Genomic DNA, 20,222 nt, shown 5'->3' with positions numbered 1-20,222 from the left:
AAATGCATTCATTATATTCATTACGTAATACAGTTATATAAATATATTAATTGCTTTTATTTGTCCCAATACATTTAACTTGAAAAGTTTAACTTTATAAACTAAATAACTGTGGATTCACACAAATAAAAAATGTCGTTCAAAATTCTATAAAAGTTGTACATCTCTATTGCAAAATATAAAAATTAAGATAGCAGTAAAGTTTTTTAATTAATAAAAGTTGAGTTAAAGCATGTCCACATGCCAGCAACGTGTTATATTGATGCACAATGCCTATTCCAAGTATTATTATCTTTTAGAAAATCGTCATTGTCAATAAGTATGGTAATACATGAAAAATAATTTGCTTAAAAATTTCATGTTTCAGTGCAACATTTGGAAAACGCTCAAAATAAAAACTCAATGATAAATTACATCTACTAACACTAACGATGATGTAACAATCAAAATTGCACGAGCAGTTATCAGCATTAATCATAATTGTAATAAGCAATCAAAAATCAATTTTAAAACTGTTAATCATTATAATAAATTTGTTTTTTTTAAATATAATTGTAATGCATTAAACGTCGACTAATGTAACTATCAGTTGCAAGATTCGCCTCTCTTTCGACTGTTGATGAGCAGCAACTCTGTTGTTCCGTTTAATAAGCTGGAGAATATTCAAATTAGGAGATATTCACCGTTTCAAAACCAGTCATATTTCTAGAATTATTTTTTTTCTATGCAAGCAATTCATTTCAGAAGGAAATGCATTGAATCAAAGTTGCATCAGAAAAACATGAAATAAAATACGTTGCTACGTCAGAATATTTGTGCGCAATATAAATAAAAGGTTGTGACTATTCAATTTTGTTCAGCAAGCAAAAAATTACCATTTTATTGAATTTATTGCCGTTATTACAATTGTTATCATTGTCAGACTACTGAAATTGTAAGAAATTAAAAAAAAAACAGTCAGCTTAAAAGAGAATAAAGCAGCTTTCAAGGAAATGGAAATTCAAAGGAAACCAAAGTCAGAAAGAGATTGCAGTCATCTGCGATTGCATTTTCCAACTTTAATAGAATTTTCATTTTTTAAATTTACAAAAATATACAACAGCTACTGATGAGAAAGAAAAGAGTGGTTTTCAAATGTCCTACTCAGATCAGTTAGTAAGTTTCAAGTTCCCGAAGTTACAGTTCACTACCATATTCATGCTACCATTGTCATATAATGTTTTGTAACTTTAGGTAATTTTAACGCAAAATAAAAATAACAAACTTCTAACTGAAGAAGGAATGCTATATTAATTATCAAACTTGTAACGCGCAGCAAACATGAATAGTCTATGCTTAATACGCAAATCATTGGCATTTCAAATTGTAAATACTGAATTGAAAAATAACAGTTTTGAAAAGATATTTTAAAATAAAATAATTAACCAAGTGCATCATTAAAAAAGCTTCCACATAAAATTTGAAGAAACTTTAAATTATGAAGCAAACAAAATAACTGGAAATTGAGAGTTTTCAAGCAACAAAAGCATTTTCAAACTGAAAAGAAGAAACCTTATGCTTATTAATTGTTGTTTTCAAAAATTATTTTCTATTGATCATTACAATATGTAATAAATGTCATTATTAAAATGATGAATATTATACAAATGATCGAACAGAACAATTTTCAACAATAAGCACTAGGTTGACTGATAATCTGGTAAATGAAATGCAAATTTTTTTAACCAATTGGAAATAGAACAGAAGGAAAAACATTTGAAAAATAGATGTAGCTTTCGTTTTCTCACCGATTAAAAAAAGACGAGGCCAAACTCTGCGGGATAAAAACCCTGAAGCAAAGTAAAAACTATGACGTTAGTACGGAAGTGTGGTAGAACGCAGTTGGGTGCAAGTCACCCACCGGTGAGAAGTAAAGGAAAATTTTGGAACAAGACAACGGCGAGTAGAAATTAAGAAAACAACGTTTAACTTGTGCAGAAGGAGATTTTCAGCTAAGGGATATCGGTTTAAGTTTGTTAAAGCTCATGTTTGTATATATGTCTGCATGTATCTCTGTGTATGTTTGTTTGTATGCATGCGTGTTTCTTTGAATTAACTTTGCAGCATTGATGCATTAAAAAGGGGCTAGAAAGAGGCACTAAAAAGGGCTAGAAAGTGAGAAAAAAAATAAATCAAAAGAAAATGATAAATATGAAGAGATTGAGACAGATGAAAAGAGAGGAGAAGAAAGAGTGAGGGGGAGGGGCGAAAGGTGAAGTAAAGTGAGAAGGAGGAGGCGAAGAGAGTGAGTAGAAGAGAAAGTAGACAAAAGAAAAAGAGAAATAGAGAAGAAGAAGAAGAAGAAAGGGATGAAATAGGAAAGATGGAAGGACAGAGAAGGAGCAAGGGAAAAAGAGAGGAAAGGAGAGAGGGAGAAGGGAGGGAGAAAGGGGAGAGCGGAGAGCAGAGAGAGAGAGAAACTGAAAGAGAAGCACCTCTTTGAAAAGCATCTAGCTTTATGTTGTTTCTGAACTAGCATGAAAGCAGTCATTGTGTTCTGCTTTTGTAAGCTAAAGAAAAGAGTTAGCTGAAGTACTTTGGAACGTGCATGAATAAAGTTGCACATTGTGCTCATGAATGCTTGACGCACATTAGTGCGACCGACCAGCCGAGGCGCCCATTGTCCGTCTGATTGACATCCGTTTCTCTGACGAATAGCAACAAGAAGCTACTATTAAAAGCTGCTTACGCATAGCAGCTCAGCCGTTCTCTCAGCAAATGATTGCAGAAGCCTTTTTCTATGACTAGAAGCCCTGACAATGACATCTGTTTGACGTATCAAATTATGCAACCACCTGAAAGCTATTTATACCAAATATTGCTTCCATTCTATGTGAAATCACCACTGAAGCTTGCAAATTTATAATCATCCTCTAGCTTGCATACTGCAAACAACTCCCCAATCGATTCAAACTAACTTTGCTTATCAGCTTATTGGTTTTCTACTGTTCACTTTTTAGTTACTGTCATACACAAAATTTGCCTAACCATATTTGCTCACACTGCATTCCCTTTTTACTTGAAATTTCAAATGAGAATTTTAATGACAGCATGTTGAATATTATTAATAACAAAACTTCAAGCAAGATTTGGCCAGAAAACAGTTTATGATTATAAAACACCTCTATAAACGGGATTTTGTTAGTAAAACGTTTCTCAAACTCTGTTTAATTTGTTACTGTTCTTGTCAGCGTAGACTTTTATGAAAATAAAAGGGTTGAAATGCGCAATCTAAAGCAAGCATGCATTACTTGCAGATACCATTTTGTTTGTATGAAAAATTAAAATGAATATCCAATTATTAATTATTTCAAATGCGAATGGAAATTGTGAAAGGAAAATTTTCTGATGAGTCAAAATAGTGCAGAATTAGCTAATTATGTATAGTAGATCAAATATCTCTAATGCTTTGTTTCTTTATCAACAACTGTGTGTATTCAATTTATTGTCTGCCATTTACGCACATTTAGCATAGGCAATTGTTTGCCAGTCTTTATTCCTAACTATGAGCTAATTGTTAGTTGCTTGCATCGACATTGATCAGAAACGTGGAAATGACATTCTCACAGTGAAATTAGTTTAACATGGGAGAATTCGCTTTTAAACTTTAATACTCTTTTCCAATAAAATGCATTCAAAAATCGATTCTATTCAAATAAAATGGCTGCTCGCTTTTGCACAAATGACACACAGAACTGATGAATAGAATAATGCGGAAAAAAAACAATAAATGAATCTGCGTATTATATACATCTACAGCAAAAGCAAAGATGCTGAACAACATTTTCTTGTATAACATTTAAAAAGAAACTGTTTCTTTTGTTAATAACGCGAAAACTAAATATTTCTCAGAATCATTAAAACTGCTACAATTATTTCATAATTATAAGTATTTTTTTTCAAAAAAAGCAGAACTATACTTAATATGGATGAAAATATAATTTGGCTATTACATTTCTTTAAAAAAAATAAATCTATTCCATATTTCATGTTTTTCAAGTTGATATATATTTATTCCATTGAATTAAATATAAAAACTAAAAAGAAAGTATATTAAATACAATTATTGTTTAAAAAAAGATTAGCTTAAAACAACCTTATTTATTGATAATATTTTTTACATTTTTGATTAATTTTTATTTGCCATTTTGTCTTAGATAAGTAGAATATATTTGAAAAATTCATTTTTCAGAAAACTTTCATCTCATTTATAAAAATCTAAACTTTGTCTTCTCAGTGAACGTAATCTATCAATTATTGTAAATCATAAAGTACTGTCAAGACTGACTGATTTTATGGATCTCTCTGTATACAGTGACATTTAGCTCTGCAAAACTTGAGAAAATATTTATATTGAAAAAAATTAAATTTTATAAATTTCATAGAATAAAAAAATCATTTCCTTATTTAATACGGTAGGTAAAAACATTCAAAACAATTCGATATATATTAACATTACAGTATGAATTGTCTAATTTCATTGTAATTATATCAGCAGAAAATATATGAGAAGACGGATATTCACTTGTGCTTTATTATTTTTTAATTCAAAAATAAATGCAAAAGTTCTATAAAAGCATATAATAGCTGAAAGGTGACATCCGACTAGAGGTATTTTAAAGTAACTTTTAGTTGATAAAAGTTGATGAAAATTTAAAAAAAAACCCAAAGTAGATGAAATATTTACCTCACATATTTACCTGAACAGAGGAAAAATAAAGTTAGAAATGTAGTTAGTATGCACTGCAAATTGGAAATTTATGCGCTCAATATAATATACAACGTATAATTAGTGATGTCATGTTTAGTTGTATTATTTTATATGACAAAAGCATTACTGAATTCTCTTTTGAAGCATTCTTTGTTTCATGATTAAAAAGGTTTTAAAATAATGGTCGCGCTTTTTCTTCCAACCGTTCACAATCAAGCATCATTGTGGAAAAGCAAATATTCAAAGTGAAAATACAATAGAATAAAAGGGATTAAATTGTATTTGTTTAGTTCCATTTAAATGTGTTTGTAAAGCACGAAATAGCGCGATGACGATAAAGAAAGGGAAAATAAACGAAACTATTCGGATGTTTATATAAATTTAACGCCAAAATTGAAATTAATATTTCAACAGTAGAAGTAAAAAACACGACGGAAATATTTTTTGACTCAAAAATTATCATTCATTGAAGAAGAAATGAATTGGCATAAAATTGAATTGGACGACAATGTTATAAGTATGAATATGAATAATAAATAAATTCACAAATAATTTCTATTCAAGTAGTAAAATAGATAGAATGGAATGGAATGGAATGGAATTGTTGGTGATAAATTTGTAAAAGTACATTTCAAAATGCGTTGTGTGGAGAAATCAAGTTTACAAAGTTTACAAAATATAATGAAGCATAAATAGATTGGAAGAGCAGAAAAAAAGAAGGCAGAAACAACACCAATTGTATGGGGAAAATGTTGAGCTTTTGTTGAGGAAAGGACATTTTTGTTATAATTAGCACTTTCTCAGTGAACATGCATTTAACAGATGCAGCAATTGTCAACGAAGGCCAACAATGCACAGCTATTGTGCAAAAGAATTGCTTCAAATGAGTGTATATTTCAAAATCTGCGATCATAAAAAGTTTTCTAGGTTAGATGCATTGAAAGAAATTCGGTTACTCCGGAAGTTCGACACCTCAATATGCACCATATTTTTGCTCGGTTTGAAAAATCAAACTGCAAAATTGAAAGTTGAAACAACAATTTATACTCTGCTGCTCGAACTGTATACAATGCTTGAAAGTTGAAGAAAAGAAAAACAAGAATATTGAAAATCTTATCTCAAAAAGCATTTCGTGCTTTTTTATTTGTCTCGATAAGGTAAAAAAACAGCAAAATTATACCACCATCATACATAATAAAATAGTAAAATTGAATGTTACAAGCAGTTTCTATTTTATCCGAAGACTGCAGAAGAATTGAGTTTAAAGTTCAACATGGAAACATTCTTGACAAAAAACCGTTCACATTTTGCAATGGCAATTAAAATTGTTCAGCCTGACAAAAATGGCAAACAACTGGAAGCATTTTTGGCAACAAATTCAATTCAATCACTGCTAGCTTGATGAAACTTCATTCAAAAAATCACAGACTTTCAAACTTCATACACCACTAACGTACACACATTACTTTGCAATAATATAAATATATATATATACATTGGTGAAATTTGAAATGTTCAAGTAAAACTTGGCATCAAAATTCAATACAATATATTTGAGCATGTATAAATAAATAAGAAGAGAAACGAAATGAAATTGAAAAATATTATTGTCCTAATGCTGATAACTTGCTACGCAACATTAAGATAATTATAATTATGCATAAATAATACATTTACATTTCTTTTTTCAAAAAATAACCCATTATTATTAGTAGTACTATCTATTTTCAGTTTCCTCCTTGTTCTAATTTGGTGAAAGAAAACTATTTTCGCAAATGTCAACTTGAATGATAAAAATTTGCATAAAGTTGAGTCGAACGAAAATTGCAAAACGCCACCGAAGCGCGGTTATATTTGTGTCATCAGACTTTGCGAGGAACTGTTTTTTTGCATAAAGCAGCGCTGGCAGTACAATACTTGTCATAATAAAATGATTAATTTGATAATTAGAAACGAAAATTTACACGCGAAACTTATTTTTTTTGAAAAAAGAACCAATGAATAATGCCGATTGTGAAAAATAAATGAAAAAAAAATGAATAAATAAAATAAAATAACTTACCAGTGAAGAGAAAAAATTATCATAAGTACGAGGAGCGACGATGGAAGTTGTAGTCGACTGTTGGTGAAGAGAGTGGAGAAAAGTTTCGCAGGCATGCTGTTTGTTTGTTGGTTGTGAAAGGCAGGCGGTCTGAAGTTGGGTAATGGGCTCGACTTCAATTCAACGAACAACAATTTCTACAGCGGTGTGGCGCTTTTGTTATTTTCGGCCGGGCCGGCTTGTTGGCTTGTGACGGACAGATTGTGAAAGAAAGCCAGCCATTGTACATAAAGCGTGCTCGCTTTTTATACGACAACAACAATAATAATAATAATAATAAAGAATAATAAGAATAATGATAATAGTCCAGTAGTCATTTTAAACCACCACCAAACGGACCATTAAATAAATGTCAGTCAAGTCACCGACCGTTTTGCTGCAAGTCGCACCTCTTTTTTTCTTCTTCTTCTTATTCTCATTTACCGAATTAGAATAATAATAACAATAACAAAGCTGACCAATAACGACAATGATTGAAAATGAAAATCACCATCAATCGACCAATCTGTTCGAAAGATTATCAACAAATCATTGTCCAGTCAATTGAAAACTCTCGATGAATATGCAAATTTTTGAAATTGTTGCACCTTATTCTTTCTTTCACTTATCCAAATTGAAACCAATAAAATTAAAGCGAATGAATCGACCATACACACACACACACACACCCAAACACACGTGATGTGAAAATTTTGATAATATTTTTATAATATAAATTTGATTTTTAACAATAATTTTTTTTAATAAATCATCATCAATTATTGTTGGTATAAAATAGAATTTTGTTTATTAATTTTTAATCTTATTCAATTGTATCATCAGCTCTCATATTTTACTGCGTATTCAAGTAGTTGGTGAATTCAATTATGAGAAAATTAATAAAATTACAATTACGCGGTTTTAACATACAAGCTATTTTGTAACAGTAACTATTATCCACGTTAAAAAATAAATATTATCATTCCGATGGCAAATATTTATTCTACCTCAACGTTTACTAAAATAATTCCATTGACATTCATAAATTTGCATAACATAAACAAACATTCGCTCATTCTGTTTATGTATACTGTACAGATTAAACAATTATACGCATTATACACCCACACTCACGTGTACATTCATATATATGTGCATATAAGTCGGTTTTCCCATTAATCTATTGCAAATGTAAATTATAATTCGCTTCCAAAACTAAAAAAGTTGAAAATTTTGGTTTTGTTTAATTTGATATAAAAAATTTTCCAATAAAAAATTTTAACCATTCAATGCAAAATAATATACAAACGAATATAATACAATATGTACAACTGGCATGTTGCAATGTACAACATGTTTTAGGCTTCTTCTATAAAATATCATAACACTGACAATCAATTTCATTCATCAAGTCCAACATGAAATTATATATTTCAACATTGAAATCAATTACCTGAAAAATCAGTCAACAAAGTGATTGATAGTATTGTAAATTTATCTTGTTTCACTCCTCGTATATTCTCCACAATACTTTTGTCCCTATTTAATCATTTACATTACGCTTAATTATTCAAAAATTAAGTCGTCAAATTCTGTCCGTGATTTTGGTGTAAATTTAAAATAAAATTTCACAACTTTATGTAATTAAAAACAATTCCAATTTCCAAACAATACAACATAAACTGTAAATTGTACAGTTGTCGTTTACTTTTTAATAAATCGTGACTATCATTAAGATTCTATAGTAATCAAATGAGAATTTCAACTTTTATACAAATTACAGACAAATTAGAATTTAGAAAAAGTTTTTTTTTATTTGAACAATAATATTTTTAATTCAGTTGAACATCCCAAAAAATTGGTTGTCAACTCGAGAAAAATTATAAAAATAAAAATTAAACAAAATAAAAATTATCAAACATATTACTTCTTGCCAATTTTCTTCGTAACTTTTTTAGCAGCTTTTTTTGTTGCTTTTTGTACCTTCTTCTTTTTACCTGCTAACTTTTTAAGAGGTTTACTTTTCGTTTTCTTTTTCCCCTTTGTCCCCTTTGTTTTTTTGGCTTTTTTACCCTTGCCTGTTTTCTTCTTTGTTTTCGATTTCTTTTTAGCAGTTTTCGCCTTTTTATCTTTTTTAGCTTTGGGACTTTTTGTGGCTTTCTTTTCCTTCTCCTTTTTCGTCGTCGTCATTTTTTGCTTCGCCTTCTTGTCGTCTTTTTTCTTCTGTTCTTTAGCTTTGGTCGCTTTTTGTTCTTTTCCTTTTTTCCCTCCTTTTGCATCTTTTGCTTCTTTCTCTTCTGCTTTTCCTCCTCCTCCTGCTAATGCTGCTCCTGCCACTCCTGCTCCTGCTTCTTCTACCTCTTCTCCTTCCCCTTCTTCATCTTCATCCGCTTCTTCTTCTCCTTCTTCTTCTCCCTCTTCTCCTTCTCCCTCTTCCTCTTCATCTTCATCAGCACCTTCTTCAGCATCATTAAGCGCTAAATTTTCATTTCCCTGCACTTTCGAATCACCAGTTGCTTTAGTAGTTGCAACGTCTGCATCCGTTTTTCCAGCCAACACCTTTACTAATACGTACAATTGACAACATACACAAAATACATTACAACCAGCGGTGGCAAATTTAAAAACATTATTTTCACTGAGCATTTCCTCACGGATGTTAAAATCCTTCTCTAAGAAGATGATAGCAATAACACCACCATTGAAAAGTATAACACTCAGCCCAAAAATAGCTTCCTGAAATTAATAATAGAATAAAATTTTTATTTCAAATCTTCAATTCGATATTAATCCATTGACACTGACAACTGCAACTACTGTATTACAATTATTAATTTTCCAACTTTAAGCAACAACAAACAACATTAAAATCTTTCAGTAAGTAAAAAAAATTATCAATTTACTGTCAGTTTGGGTCTCTTCTTCACTATATGGAATTTGTACTGCACAAGTGAAAAAATTGTGAATAAAAATGTCAACACACCTAGAGGGAGGATTGACCAATTTTTATATTTCGCCGCAATACCGGTGTAACATATACTAACAATCTGAAAATATATGTACATATATAAAATAAAAAATAAAAAAAAATTTATTTTTATGAACGATAAATTGCATACAAAGCAATAGAAAGCAAAAAAGTTTTGCTTTATCTATTTTTCTTTTACATTAAAAAATTAAACTTAATTTTCTCTATTACAAAATCAAAAGACAAAAAATAACAGTACCAATATTGCGCATCTACACAATATTTGCTTATTTAGCATGCTTTAATCTGCTCGAAACTGCTGTAAAGCAAATTCAACTGTTCACTGGTAGTTGTTGAATAGTTTGGATAGATAAACATGTCTTAAACAAGCTACTTTAAACGGCATTTTAAAGTGGATTAAAACATATGAGCAATTACTTTAAAAATTTTTGTTCAGTTAAATAAATTTTTACGTTAAACGTCTTTTTTACATTACAATTTTTCTTTTATTAAAATTCTATTAAATTTACTTAGAAGTTTATATGTTTTGAATTGTGTACCGAATGAAAAGACAAAAAACACAAAAATACAGTAAGTTCAAAAAGCAAGCAACAATATAAATGAACAACATTAAAACACAGAAGGTGGTACAAAATGTTCACTTTCGTTCGTAGTTGCTGTTTTCTTTGCTCAAAAAAAACAAATTCAAAAGTTGAATTTATAAGAAAAAAAAACATTTTTTTTCTTTTTGCACTATTTCTACACATCTAAGTCAGTTTGATATGTGATCAATGAGAATGAAAGTGATTTCGGCTATCTTCTGATGAAGCATTTTTTCATGAAATAAAAAAAGAGATGGCAAAAATGAAAAATGAAAATTGCTATTTTTCCAGACGAAGTTCAGGGTCGGGCAAATTATCAAAAAGGAACCGACCAATGGGATCGGTTTGATGAAAATATTTAAACTCGCCTGCCCTTGAAAATAACAACTATGAGGAAGATCGTAAAACAAAAAAAGACAGCAACAACAAGACAGAACTGAAAAACGTGTCCTTGTGTAAGCAATAATTGTTGAGCCGTTTGCGCCTCAAAAAGCGCCTTGAAAATTATATTCTATATAAATGCTGCTTTGACAGAAATTTCACATTCACTGCAATTGAATTTCGTTCCATCCAGTAGATTACGAAATTTTCAAAAAGTTTACCAAATACAAATCTATCCCTCCATGAATACATTCACTTACATTTTTCCACTTCTACTAGTGATATCGTCGTTTCCTGGATACTGTAAGAGAAGATGGATATTTTTTTTCAAAATACTCCAACTTTTATAAAACTTTCATTTTCTTTTAGCAGCTATTCAATCTATCGATTCAAAGCCAAATTTCACAGGTAAGCAAAATCAATATCATGTTATTCGTTACATGTATTATATATATATGAACAATAAAAATAAATAAACTTTAAATATTCCAGCATGCCGTGGTAAACTTTCAAAAATTCAACTACCGGAGTCGAGTCTAATCGACATCACTCCTTACATGCTTCGTAAAGTGAAATCACTCGATGAATGTCTTCAAATGTGCTATGATCGTTTGATGTTTTGCTACACGGTCATTTTCGAAAAGCCAAAGAAGAGTTTCGACGGCAGTGCTTTCTGTCGATTTGCATATTGGCAACGTGCCAACTGCAATCACATCCCTGACAAGAACGAAACAAAGTCCATACAAGCTGGAATCACCTACGCATATTCTTGCTTGCGTTGTGAAGAAGGTAAAGCAACGCGTCGTTTATTTCATTCATCAATGAACAATTTCCCAAACCAATTTCAAAAAAAATATCAGCTAAATAGACTGACCATTAAAAAAATAATGTACTGTCGTAAATTCTAGTCCACCGTTTGTTAATATGCACATCATATTCAGTTTTGAGTTTTTAATTTTCTTTAAAGAATATCACATATTTACTACAAGTATACTACTACTGATGATGAATAGATGAATTCTGGCTTTTGTTACTTACAAAATTTTATTTTAACTAAACAACTTTAATCTCTTTTAGACGCTGATGCATTACAAACACTGCCCAGTTCGACACTTACAACAACACCTACTTTTACAACCAAAAAATCAGAATTAACATCAAATCTACCAAGCTCAAGTAGCACTGAACCATCAGAAATTGTCAAGACAACTGAACTTCCAAATAAACTAAAAACTGGTAAGAAAAAAAAAATTCATTTTTAATAAATAAACAATTATACGAAATATTTATTTACAGATTGTCCACAAAATTTTACCTTCTTTTATCAACCAGCACCAATGACATACCGTATGATCACCTACGGAAGTGTTTCGGATGTAGTGGATTTTTACGACTGCGCAGTTCACTGTCATCAGTCGGTTTTTTGTCATTCTGCATTATACAATCCACAAACCAAATTGTGTCGTCTATCTTACAAAAAGCTTCCCTGCATAAAACGACCAATACCATCAGAACACCAAGGTTCAATAATTGTCTCATGCATGGGTTGCAAATAAGCAAAGAAATTAATTGTATAAAAGAATTTGCATTTAAGAAAACTTCTGTCCTATAAAACATTACATTTATTATATTACAGTATGTATTTTAAATGTTTAAAATCAATAAACATGTACAATACCATAAAGAAAGGTCCAAAACAAAACATAAGTAAACAAGCCACCAAAAAGGCCATGCAACAGAATAGTAGAAAAATTTGGAAAGTAATCTTTCCAACAACAGTCAGTTTTCCAATACCAAACACAGCTTTGCGCCAAAGCACACAAAAAGTAAAAAACAAAACCTGCTAATCCTGTGAGCCCAAGTATACCAGCAGCAACGCCGGATGCAGCAGCTTGACACGTACGACTGTATTCCAAAACGGAGAAATTATTTCGAACAGCCCATTCACTGAAAGCAGCATCACAATCTCCTTGGGGTCGTTTGTTCTTTTTCGCCAAATCGTCTACTAAAATGAAAATAATTCAATTCCACTTCGTTTCACAAAAACATTAACAGGAAAAAACACTTTCAAAATTTTTAAAACGCCTCCTCATTCATATTCTTTTCAACAGTACTAGCAATTTCAGGAATATTACATGAATATGATTATAATAAAATGAAATAGAAGAAAAACGAAAAAGAAAAATAAATACTCACAGTTCGAAAAATTTGGACGAGATTTGTACATATTTTGATGGTCCCCTAGACAGTGATAATAATAATAAATAACACATGGATTCATACATTCAAACAAAATAAGTAAAAAAGTATTTAAAGCAAAACTTTTTAAAAATAGTATTCATAGATTTTTCAATGAAATTTTACTACAAAACCAAAATGATCATCACTGAAAACAACAAAACAAATCGCCATTAGCACATTAAATCATAATCATCTTTCATATCATTGTATTCGAGAACATGTTTGCGCACGGCAGACGTATTCGTCCATGTAATGAAGTCTTCTAAATTTCTACAACAACGACATATATATAGTACACTTATTAATTCATTCACAAATACAAATATTTCTTTTTCACGCTGGTTTAATAAAAAAATAAATACAAAAAATTGCTTTCTTCAAAGGAAAAGTGAAAACGAGCAATGTGAATTGAAATTTACAGTTCACACGTATTCAGTAATTGTTTGTAAATGTTGCATTCAATTTTAAAAAAAAGTAAATCAAAATAACAAAAAATTATTCTTTTTAGCAAAATTTCCTACCTTGGAACAATAAATGCAGGATCGCTTATCATAACAGGGCCAACACGTACGTGTCCGTGTTCAACAAACTTGGTAGCGGTCGCTAAATTTTCCACCATATTACTTTTGACCATCAAAACTGGAAGTCTACGCCTAAAAATAATTTTAATAAATAATAACTGACGCAAAAAAATGTTTACCTGCAAAATGCGGATGTGTTTACCGAATCGCACAGATCAAGCCCTCGGCGAGTGGGTATCAAACCTATTGCATAACATTTGTCAATAAGCAAACGTGAGGATTCTACACGAAATGGATCCTTTGGGTCGAGCTCTTTGATTTTACGAGCCAATTCACGAACTTCATGCGAAAGTTTCGAGTACGAAGTATATTCTTCGTGGGATTTCAAACGATAACGTTGCATTATTTTACTTTCGTGCAAATTATTGTCCACCTGCCAGTTAATAAAATCTACTTTTTTCAACAGTTTTCGTTCGTGATATCTGAGCTTTCGCATGGTGAAAGGTTGGTGTAATTATCTAAAAAATAAATTCAGCATTGGTTACTGTAATATTGTGAGAATTATGTTCCAACTTAAATTACAGTAATCGGAAGGAAACCAATTTGTCAATTTTAAAATTCTATAATTTAACTTATTCAGCACTTCATCTATTTAATTTTGTTATCCAGAATTCAGCTATTACAAATTTTTAATGCAGGTAATTTTAGAACGAGCAAATAATAGTCATCAAACGAGCACATTAAGCAACACTTCGATAGACATAATACCTTATCAGTCACAAAAATCAGTTCTAGTCTCAAGTTTTATACTTTTTACATAAATAATACAATTAAAATTTGTAACTGAAAATTAAACATTTTTACTGTAAACGACTTGCAAATATTGTACTGATCTTATTGAGAATTATGATTTTTAAATAAAGCTTAAGCAAACTTGTTATAAATGAAAATTAATAAACAGTAGTGAAAATTAATTAAGAATTCATCTAAAATATTTTTCTTTTATCATATGATCCATTTAAGCAAATCTGTAATTAGGGCGAGTTTTATTTTTTCCAGTAACTTGTGCATTATTAATCTTTCAGTTTTTTATTTATAGTTCGTAAAACTTTAATGCTTCTGAGAAATGTGATGTCAATGGCACAAAGGACTTATTCAAACGCACCTTCTTTCAAGGTAAGATAAAGTAATCACAAATTTAATTTTTTTTTAATTCGCTTAACAAAGGAAGTTGTGAAACTACTTAATGAGTTGCAAATTACATCGGAACGAAAATACGAAAACAATAAGCACCCTACTGAATGGTTTGAAAATTTTGCAAAATGCATACCTGCTACTGGTTTGGAAGTAAGTATATTTTACTGTTTGTACGATAAGCATGAGTTTGTTTGAGCATGACGACGATTTGCTGGATTTTCTGAAAATGCATGAAATGAATTAATCTTTTAGCATTTCAAAATGTTTCGTCAAAGTATATTTGAAAGGGTTATAGTCAGCTTGTAAATTTTAAATAATTTTTCAGATTTCAAAATTGGATCAGTTGAACGTGATCCACGTTAGCGGAACAAAAGGAAAAGGTTCGGTTTGTGCTTTCGTAGAGAGCATTTTGCGTTCCAAAGGAATACGCACAGGCTTTTTCAGGTATTTGTTAAATGTACAAATAATTTTAGTTTAAATATATTTTTTTGCAGTTCTCCACATTTGGTCAGTGTTCGAGAGCGCATTCGAATAAATAACAATCCAATTTCAGAAGAATGCTTCAGAGATTCTTTTTGGACACTTTACAGAAAGGTAGCTCTTTGTAAAAATGAGGTACGAATGTATTTTTATAAAAAAAATGCCACTAAATTCAATAGATTTATTATTAAGTTTAAGACTTGTTTAATTTATTGAATTTATAAATGAAACATGCAATAAACATATCTCAATCCAACACTATTTGAAATTTTCATCACATTTTGATATTCTACTGTTAATAATGAATTTCTTTTAAAAAAGTTATTAAATGTTTGCTTCATTACAACAAAAATGCCATTTGTAAGTGGTGAACATTGCTTACTTTGTACTGATGAAGAGAGCAAAAAGTAAATAAGTTTTATGTTTTCTTAATGACTGCTTTGTTTTCAGAATATGGAATTCAAGACCGTCCTCAGATATTTTCCATTTCTTACAACTCTGGCTTTCCATATTTTCTTTGAGTTAAAGGTACAGTATGGTATACTGTAATATATTAAAATTAATGCAACGTACAAGAATAAAAAATAAATTATGCAATAATAAATAATACCATTATTATGAAATATTATCTGTATTATAAAAATTATTTCAGGTTGATGTAGCTATTTTAGAAGTTGGAATTGGTGGCACGTACGATTGCACGAACATTGTCAAGTTAGAATAATTTTTTCAAACTGTAAAAAAAATTGATCATTGATTTTTCTAGAAATCCTGTCGTCTGCGCTATAACCCGACTTGATTTCGATCATACACAACTTTTGGGTGATACTATTGAAGAGATTGCTTGGAACAAAGCCGGAATAATGAAGGTAATGCTAATTGATCGTTGTTTCAGTGGAAAGTGAATGGAAAAGAAAAACATTTCATTGTGATGAATCTTTTCAGAAAGGAATTCCCACATTTACAGTGCCTCAGTGCACTGAAGCAATGGAAGTATTTGAAAAGCGTTCGAAAGAAATCGGAGTAATTTGAATTTTATTCCTACAAATAAATAAATAAATAATGAAAAGATTGTCTTTTTTGTTTTAAATTATTGAAATTGAAAATTCTAGTGCCCTCTTTATGCAGTAAATGATTTTTCCAACTATCAGTATATGACTAATTTGGGAATAGCTGGAGAACATCAAAAAGAAAATGCAAATCTAGCTATTCACTTGGCTCGTTATTGGATTATGAAAATGGGTAAGGCAATTGTGATGAGCAAAATTTCATTTAATTGTAAATCATTTAAAATTAAAAATTTGCACATTAAGGATATTGTTGTTCGCCAATTTTGAACATGAACAATGTGAAAAATTTCAAAGCTGAACTCTTCGACGCACCATTGAACGAAAAAGAAATAATGGGTAAATTTAATTAATTGGTGAAGAAGGTAATTTCTCAAATTTAAACATTTCTCCCTTGAAGCATTGGAGTCGTGCCGTTGGCCTGGTCGTTCACAGATTATAAAGAAAAATGGCATTGAATATTATTTGGACGGTGCACACACGCCTCTCAGTATTCAGGTTATACTGTCTCTTCTCTTTTTTTATCTTTCCTTTCTTTTTTACTTTTCATTTTCCAATTGGCAGTGCTGTGCCGCGTGGTTTGGCGAAGCTGCAGCAACTGAAGCTGATTATCGTATTTTGGTTTTCCACTGCACAAGAGGACGAAATGCCAAGCAACTTCTCCTACCTCTCACAGTAGTACTTTTTCTCTCTCTCTTTCATTTTTCAAATTCAACCATTAATATTAAAAAAAAATTTTTTTCATATGCTCGCTTCAGCGTTTTCATTTCAACAAAGCCATCTTCTGTCCAACCAATGTCACTTGTGACATGAATTCTGATTCAGGCAATCATTTTTCTAATTAGACAGACATTTTCAACATTTGATACATTAAACCAATTTCCTTTCAGAAACGATATCTTACCAAAGCGATACACGAAACAATTCGGAAGTAATCAGGAGAAATATGCAAATTTGGAAAGAGATACAAAAACAAGGTAAGTTGAAGAAGAAAAAGAAAGTTATGCGAATATATATATATATACATGCAATTTAGATTCAGCACTTACCAATGTGGAAAGCTTTTGTTGCATCAGCACTGCTCATGATAGCATCCGTCAGCTTTTCAAAAGTGAAAACATGATGATAACTGATAATCATCAACGAACAATACAAGTGCTCGTCACCGGAAGTGTTCATTTAGTTGGCGGCTTCTTGTCGTTACTCAATCCAACGCTGGACAACTGTTAAATTACACATTCCAAATATTTCAATTTGAACAAACTCTATTTGAAGAAAAAAAATATACATTTATAACAATTAAAAATTCAAAACCTTTTTTCACATTTCCAAGTTTCAACTTTTAATATCCATTGTCTGATAAACAGTATATGCTGAAATAAACCATTAACAAACCAAAAAATGTGAACAGTATACATATTTGATTTTCAAGCATCCAAATGAGCATAAACTCTGCGTAGTTTTTCTTTTTTATTTCTGTTGTAATGCTTTTTCGAGTTAACAGGAACTGGCATAGCAGAGCCAGGCACACGTCCACGAAAATGTACACCAGAGCTGGAAGATGAAAAAAATTCTCTATCTACATCCTCCGCTGTTATTTTTGTCTTGATCAAATTTTTCCGTTGCAGCAAATTCAACGTGCTCAACTTGGATGCGGTTCGTTGGACAGAAAATGAACTGAAATCATTGTATAATTTTGGATCGACATCCGGTGGCGGAGAGCTGTATGGCAATTTTCCAATTACACAATCTTGTATGAGCTGTCGAGCGGATCTGGATCGGTCGGGTAGACCTTTGGCCGACATGAAACCCCGTCGATAAGCCAACGCATTCAAAAGTACATCTGCGTTGTCAGGGTTCGCCTGTTCTGCTGCCTGCTGCTCTTCACTGAGCACAATGCCATAAATCGACTCGAACACGTACAACGGCAACACACTGCACAGCTGCCTCACCGGTGTGACGTAATCGCTAACAACATTCGAAGAAAGCATGCCGTTCAATACCATATGTTCCCGCCGGAAAGTTGCCGCAGGAAATACCAGACCTGGCGCGTCGCACAGAATAAGCTCATCATCTAGATACAGTGTTTGCAAATGCTTTGTCTTGCCCGGTGTTTTCGATACTGCAACTTTTTTCCGTTGAAGCAACTTGTTGATCGTTGAACTCTTGCCGACATTCGGATATCCGACCATACCGACTACCAGGGGTCGGCTGTGGTCACTTCTGAGACTTTTGAACATGCTCAACAGCTCTTGTTCATTTCGCACAGCACAGTCAACCTCTTCACTAATATCTTCTCCACTTTCGACAATTTCAATGGACTGATGTTTGTTTTTCTCATCTTCTTTGTCTTCCGCTTCTTCTGCTGCTGTTTCTTCATCATCCTCTGCATTAACTTCAACATCCTCTTTTACCTCTGCATCAAAGGTCGGTCGGTTCATCACCTTCTGAGCTGACCAAAATGCATAGGAAATATTCGGAACAGTATTGAAATGATTCGCCCAAAGTTTCCGTTGATGAGCACTAATCAAATCGGCCTTGTTGAGAAGCAGAAAAATCTTCTTCTCAGAAGACAATTCTTTCACATACAATTCCAAATCGGGCACACGAAACATGTACGGATTGCGAGCGTCCAACACTTGAACAACAACATCGCTGATCTCCAAAACGCGCCACAGTTGGCGCCAAATATCCGGATTCTTTTCATAGGGTGTCAACACTAGGCCGGATTTAGCATGGAGCGCGTTCAAGCGACAACGCCATTCGGTAAAAATCCGCTGCTCCTCGGCGGCCAGTGATTCAGCTGTTTTCGCCCCATGCCAGTCGGGTCGTCGAGGCACTTTCAACTCACTCTCGACATCCTCCGGAACGTAGACAGCATCACGTTGGTTCGCATTATTCGGCAAACAATTATTCACCACAATCGCATTCATGCGTTCCGCAGCAAATGTCGAACCGAGCAGTTCGGCACGACTGAAAAATTCCTCCAAATTCGTCTCCTCTGTAATCGACCGCAACGGCACTTGCATCTCTTCATTCCCATACAAATGACCACAGTTACTTTTTGCAGATCTTCTAATCAAATGATTGATAAGCAAATGACCAGCTTCCACTTTACGACTCTTTTTCTTCTTCTTCATTTTTCACTTACCACATACGAAACTGCTATTTCAAACTTGCGAAAACTACAAAACAAAACCCTACATAATATACAGTAACATAAATGAAACTAAGTTCAACAAAAAACAGTGTAGCTGTACACATGTTTTGACAAGAAAGTGTTGAGATTTAAATTACCAAAATACAAATCACAATCACTTCTAGCATTTAAAAGGCTATTTTGAATACACTGAAATTTAATATTTAAACAAAAAACAATACTAACAATAATTATTGAACTTCTGAACAACATTTCTAAAGTGGAATAACCAATATTGATGAAACATCAGCTGTCTGACTAGGATTAACATTACCTATTGACGTCAACAACAAATACGTTTCAAAAATTACTACAACTTGCATACTTTTTGAAATTAAATTACACCACTAAACTATCACCCAGATCACTGGTCGTTGAAAACAAAAAAACCATTACTAAGATGATAAAAGTTAAGGCTGAAATAAATATTGATGAAAATTTAAACTTATTTCACAAACGGACGTTCGTTTATAACGTGGAATTATTGTAAAGAATGCACAAATATCATAATACAATTAAAAGCAGGAAAACAAAACAAAACATGTAATGGAAGCAAATTTTGAATTCTTATCTGCCAAAATAGGCTTATTTATGGATATTTATGATGTATCAACGTAAAAAATTACTTCAATAATAATTTCTGGAAATGATAAAAAATGTAGATTACTGTAGAAGAGCAAGTAAAATTCCATACTGTAATATTTATCGAAATATTTACCTGAACAAAAAATAACAA

At 31.6% G+C, this 20,222-nt stretch overlaps 4 protein-coding genes across 4 annotated transcripts; 2 read left to right on the top strand and 2 right to left on the bottom strand.

Annotated features, from left to right (window-relative positions):
* The first annotated feature begins 5,600 nt into the window (after nt 1-5,600).
* Tsp_06147 (conserved hypothetical protein) lies at nt 5,601-6,152 on the top strand. The gene is made up of 2 exons (XM_003380389.1): nt 5,601-5,677; nt 5,954-6,152. The coding sequence occupies exons 1-2, from the start codon at nt 5,601-5,603 to the stop codon at nt 6,150-6,152; spliced, it is 276 nt and encodes a 91-aa protein (XP_003380437.1).
* A 1,874-nt stretch (nt 6,153-8,026) lies between these two features.
* Nucleotides 8,027-12,218, bottom strand: Tsp_06148 (nuclear transcription factor Y subunit B). Its single transcript, XM_003380388.1, has 9 exons — nt 12,139-12,218; nt 11,880-12,007; nt 11,539-11,641; nt 11,361-11,498; nt 11,058-11,082; nt 10,846-10,896; nt 9,734-9,877; nt 8,758-9,566; nt 8,027-8,045 (listed from the first exon to the last, which is right to left on the bottom strand). Exons 1-9 carry the CDS (start codon nt 12,216-12,218, stop codon nt 8,027-8,029), a joined length of 1,497 nt encoding a protein of 498 aa, XP_003380436.1.
* Nucleotides 12,219-12,252: 34 nt separating this feature from the next.
* Nucleotides 12,253-13,193, bottom strand: Tsp_06149 (transmembrane protein 93). Its single transcript, XM_003380387.1, has 4 exons — nt 13,146-13,193; nt 12,974-13,022; nt 12,617-12,786; nt 12,253-12,387 (listed from the first exon to the last, which is right to left on the bottom strand). Exons 1-4 carry the CDS (start codon nt 13,191-13,193, stop codon nt 12,253-12,255), a joined length of 402 nt encoding a protein of 133 aa, XP_003380435.1.
* Nucleotides 13,194-13,714: 521 nt separating this feature from the next.
* On the top strand, nt 13,715-18,108 carry Tsp_06150 (putative folylpolyglutamate synthase). Its single transcript, XM_003380386.1, is given in 19 exon segments — nt 13,715-13,777; nt 13,822-13,908; nt 14,184-14,241; nt 14,252-14,344; nt 14,643-14,719; nt 14,771-14,890; nt 15,066-15,184; nt 15,235-15,355; nt 15,671-15,748; nt 15,873-15,934; nt 15,987-16,089; nt 16,166-16,243; nt 16,333-16,462; nt 16,534-16,626; nt 16,688-16,785; nt 16,852-16,900; nt 17,178-17,264; nt 17,324-17,460; nt 17,785-18,108. 19 exon segments carry the CDS (start codon nt 13,715-13,717, stop codon nt 18,106-18,108), a joined length of 1,977 nt encoding a protein of 658 aa, XP_003380434.1.
* Nucleotides 18,109-20,222: the final 2,114 nt, after the last annotated feature.

The sequence above is a fragment of the Trichinella spiralis genome, assembly GCF_000181795.1.
Source record: "Trichinella spiralis strain ISS 195 chromosome Unknown Scfld2, whole genome shotgun sequence".
Classification (NCBI taxonomy): domain Eukaryota; kingdom Metazoa; phylum Nematoda; class Enoplea; order Trichinellida; family Trichinellidae; genus Trichinella; species Trichinella spiralis.
Note: the sequence above shows the minus strand (reverse complement) of the source record. Positions and strands in the feature narration are given on the sequence as shown.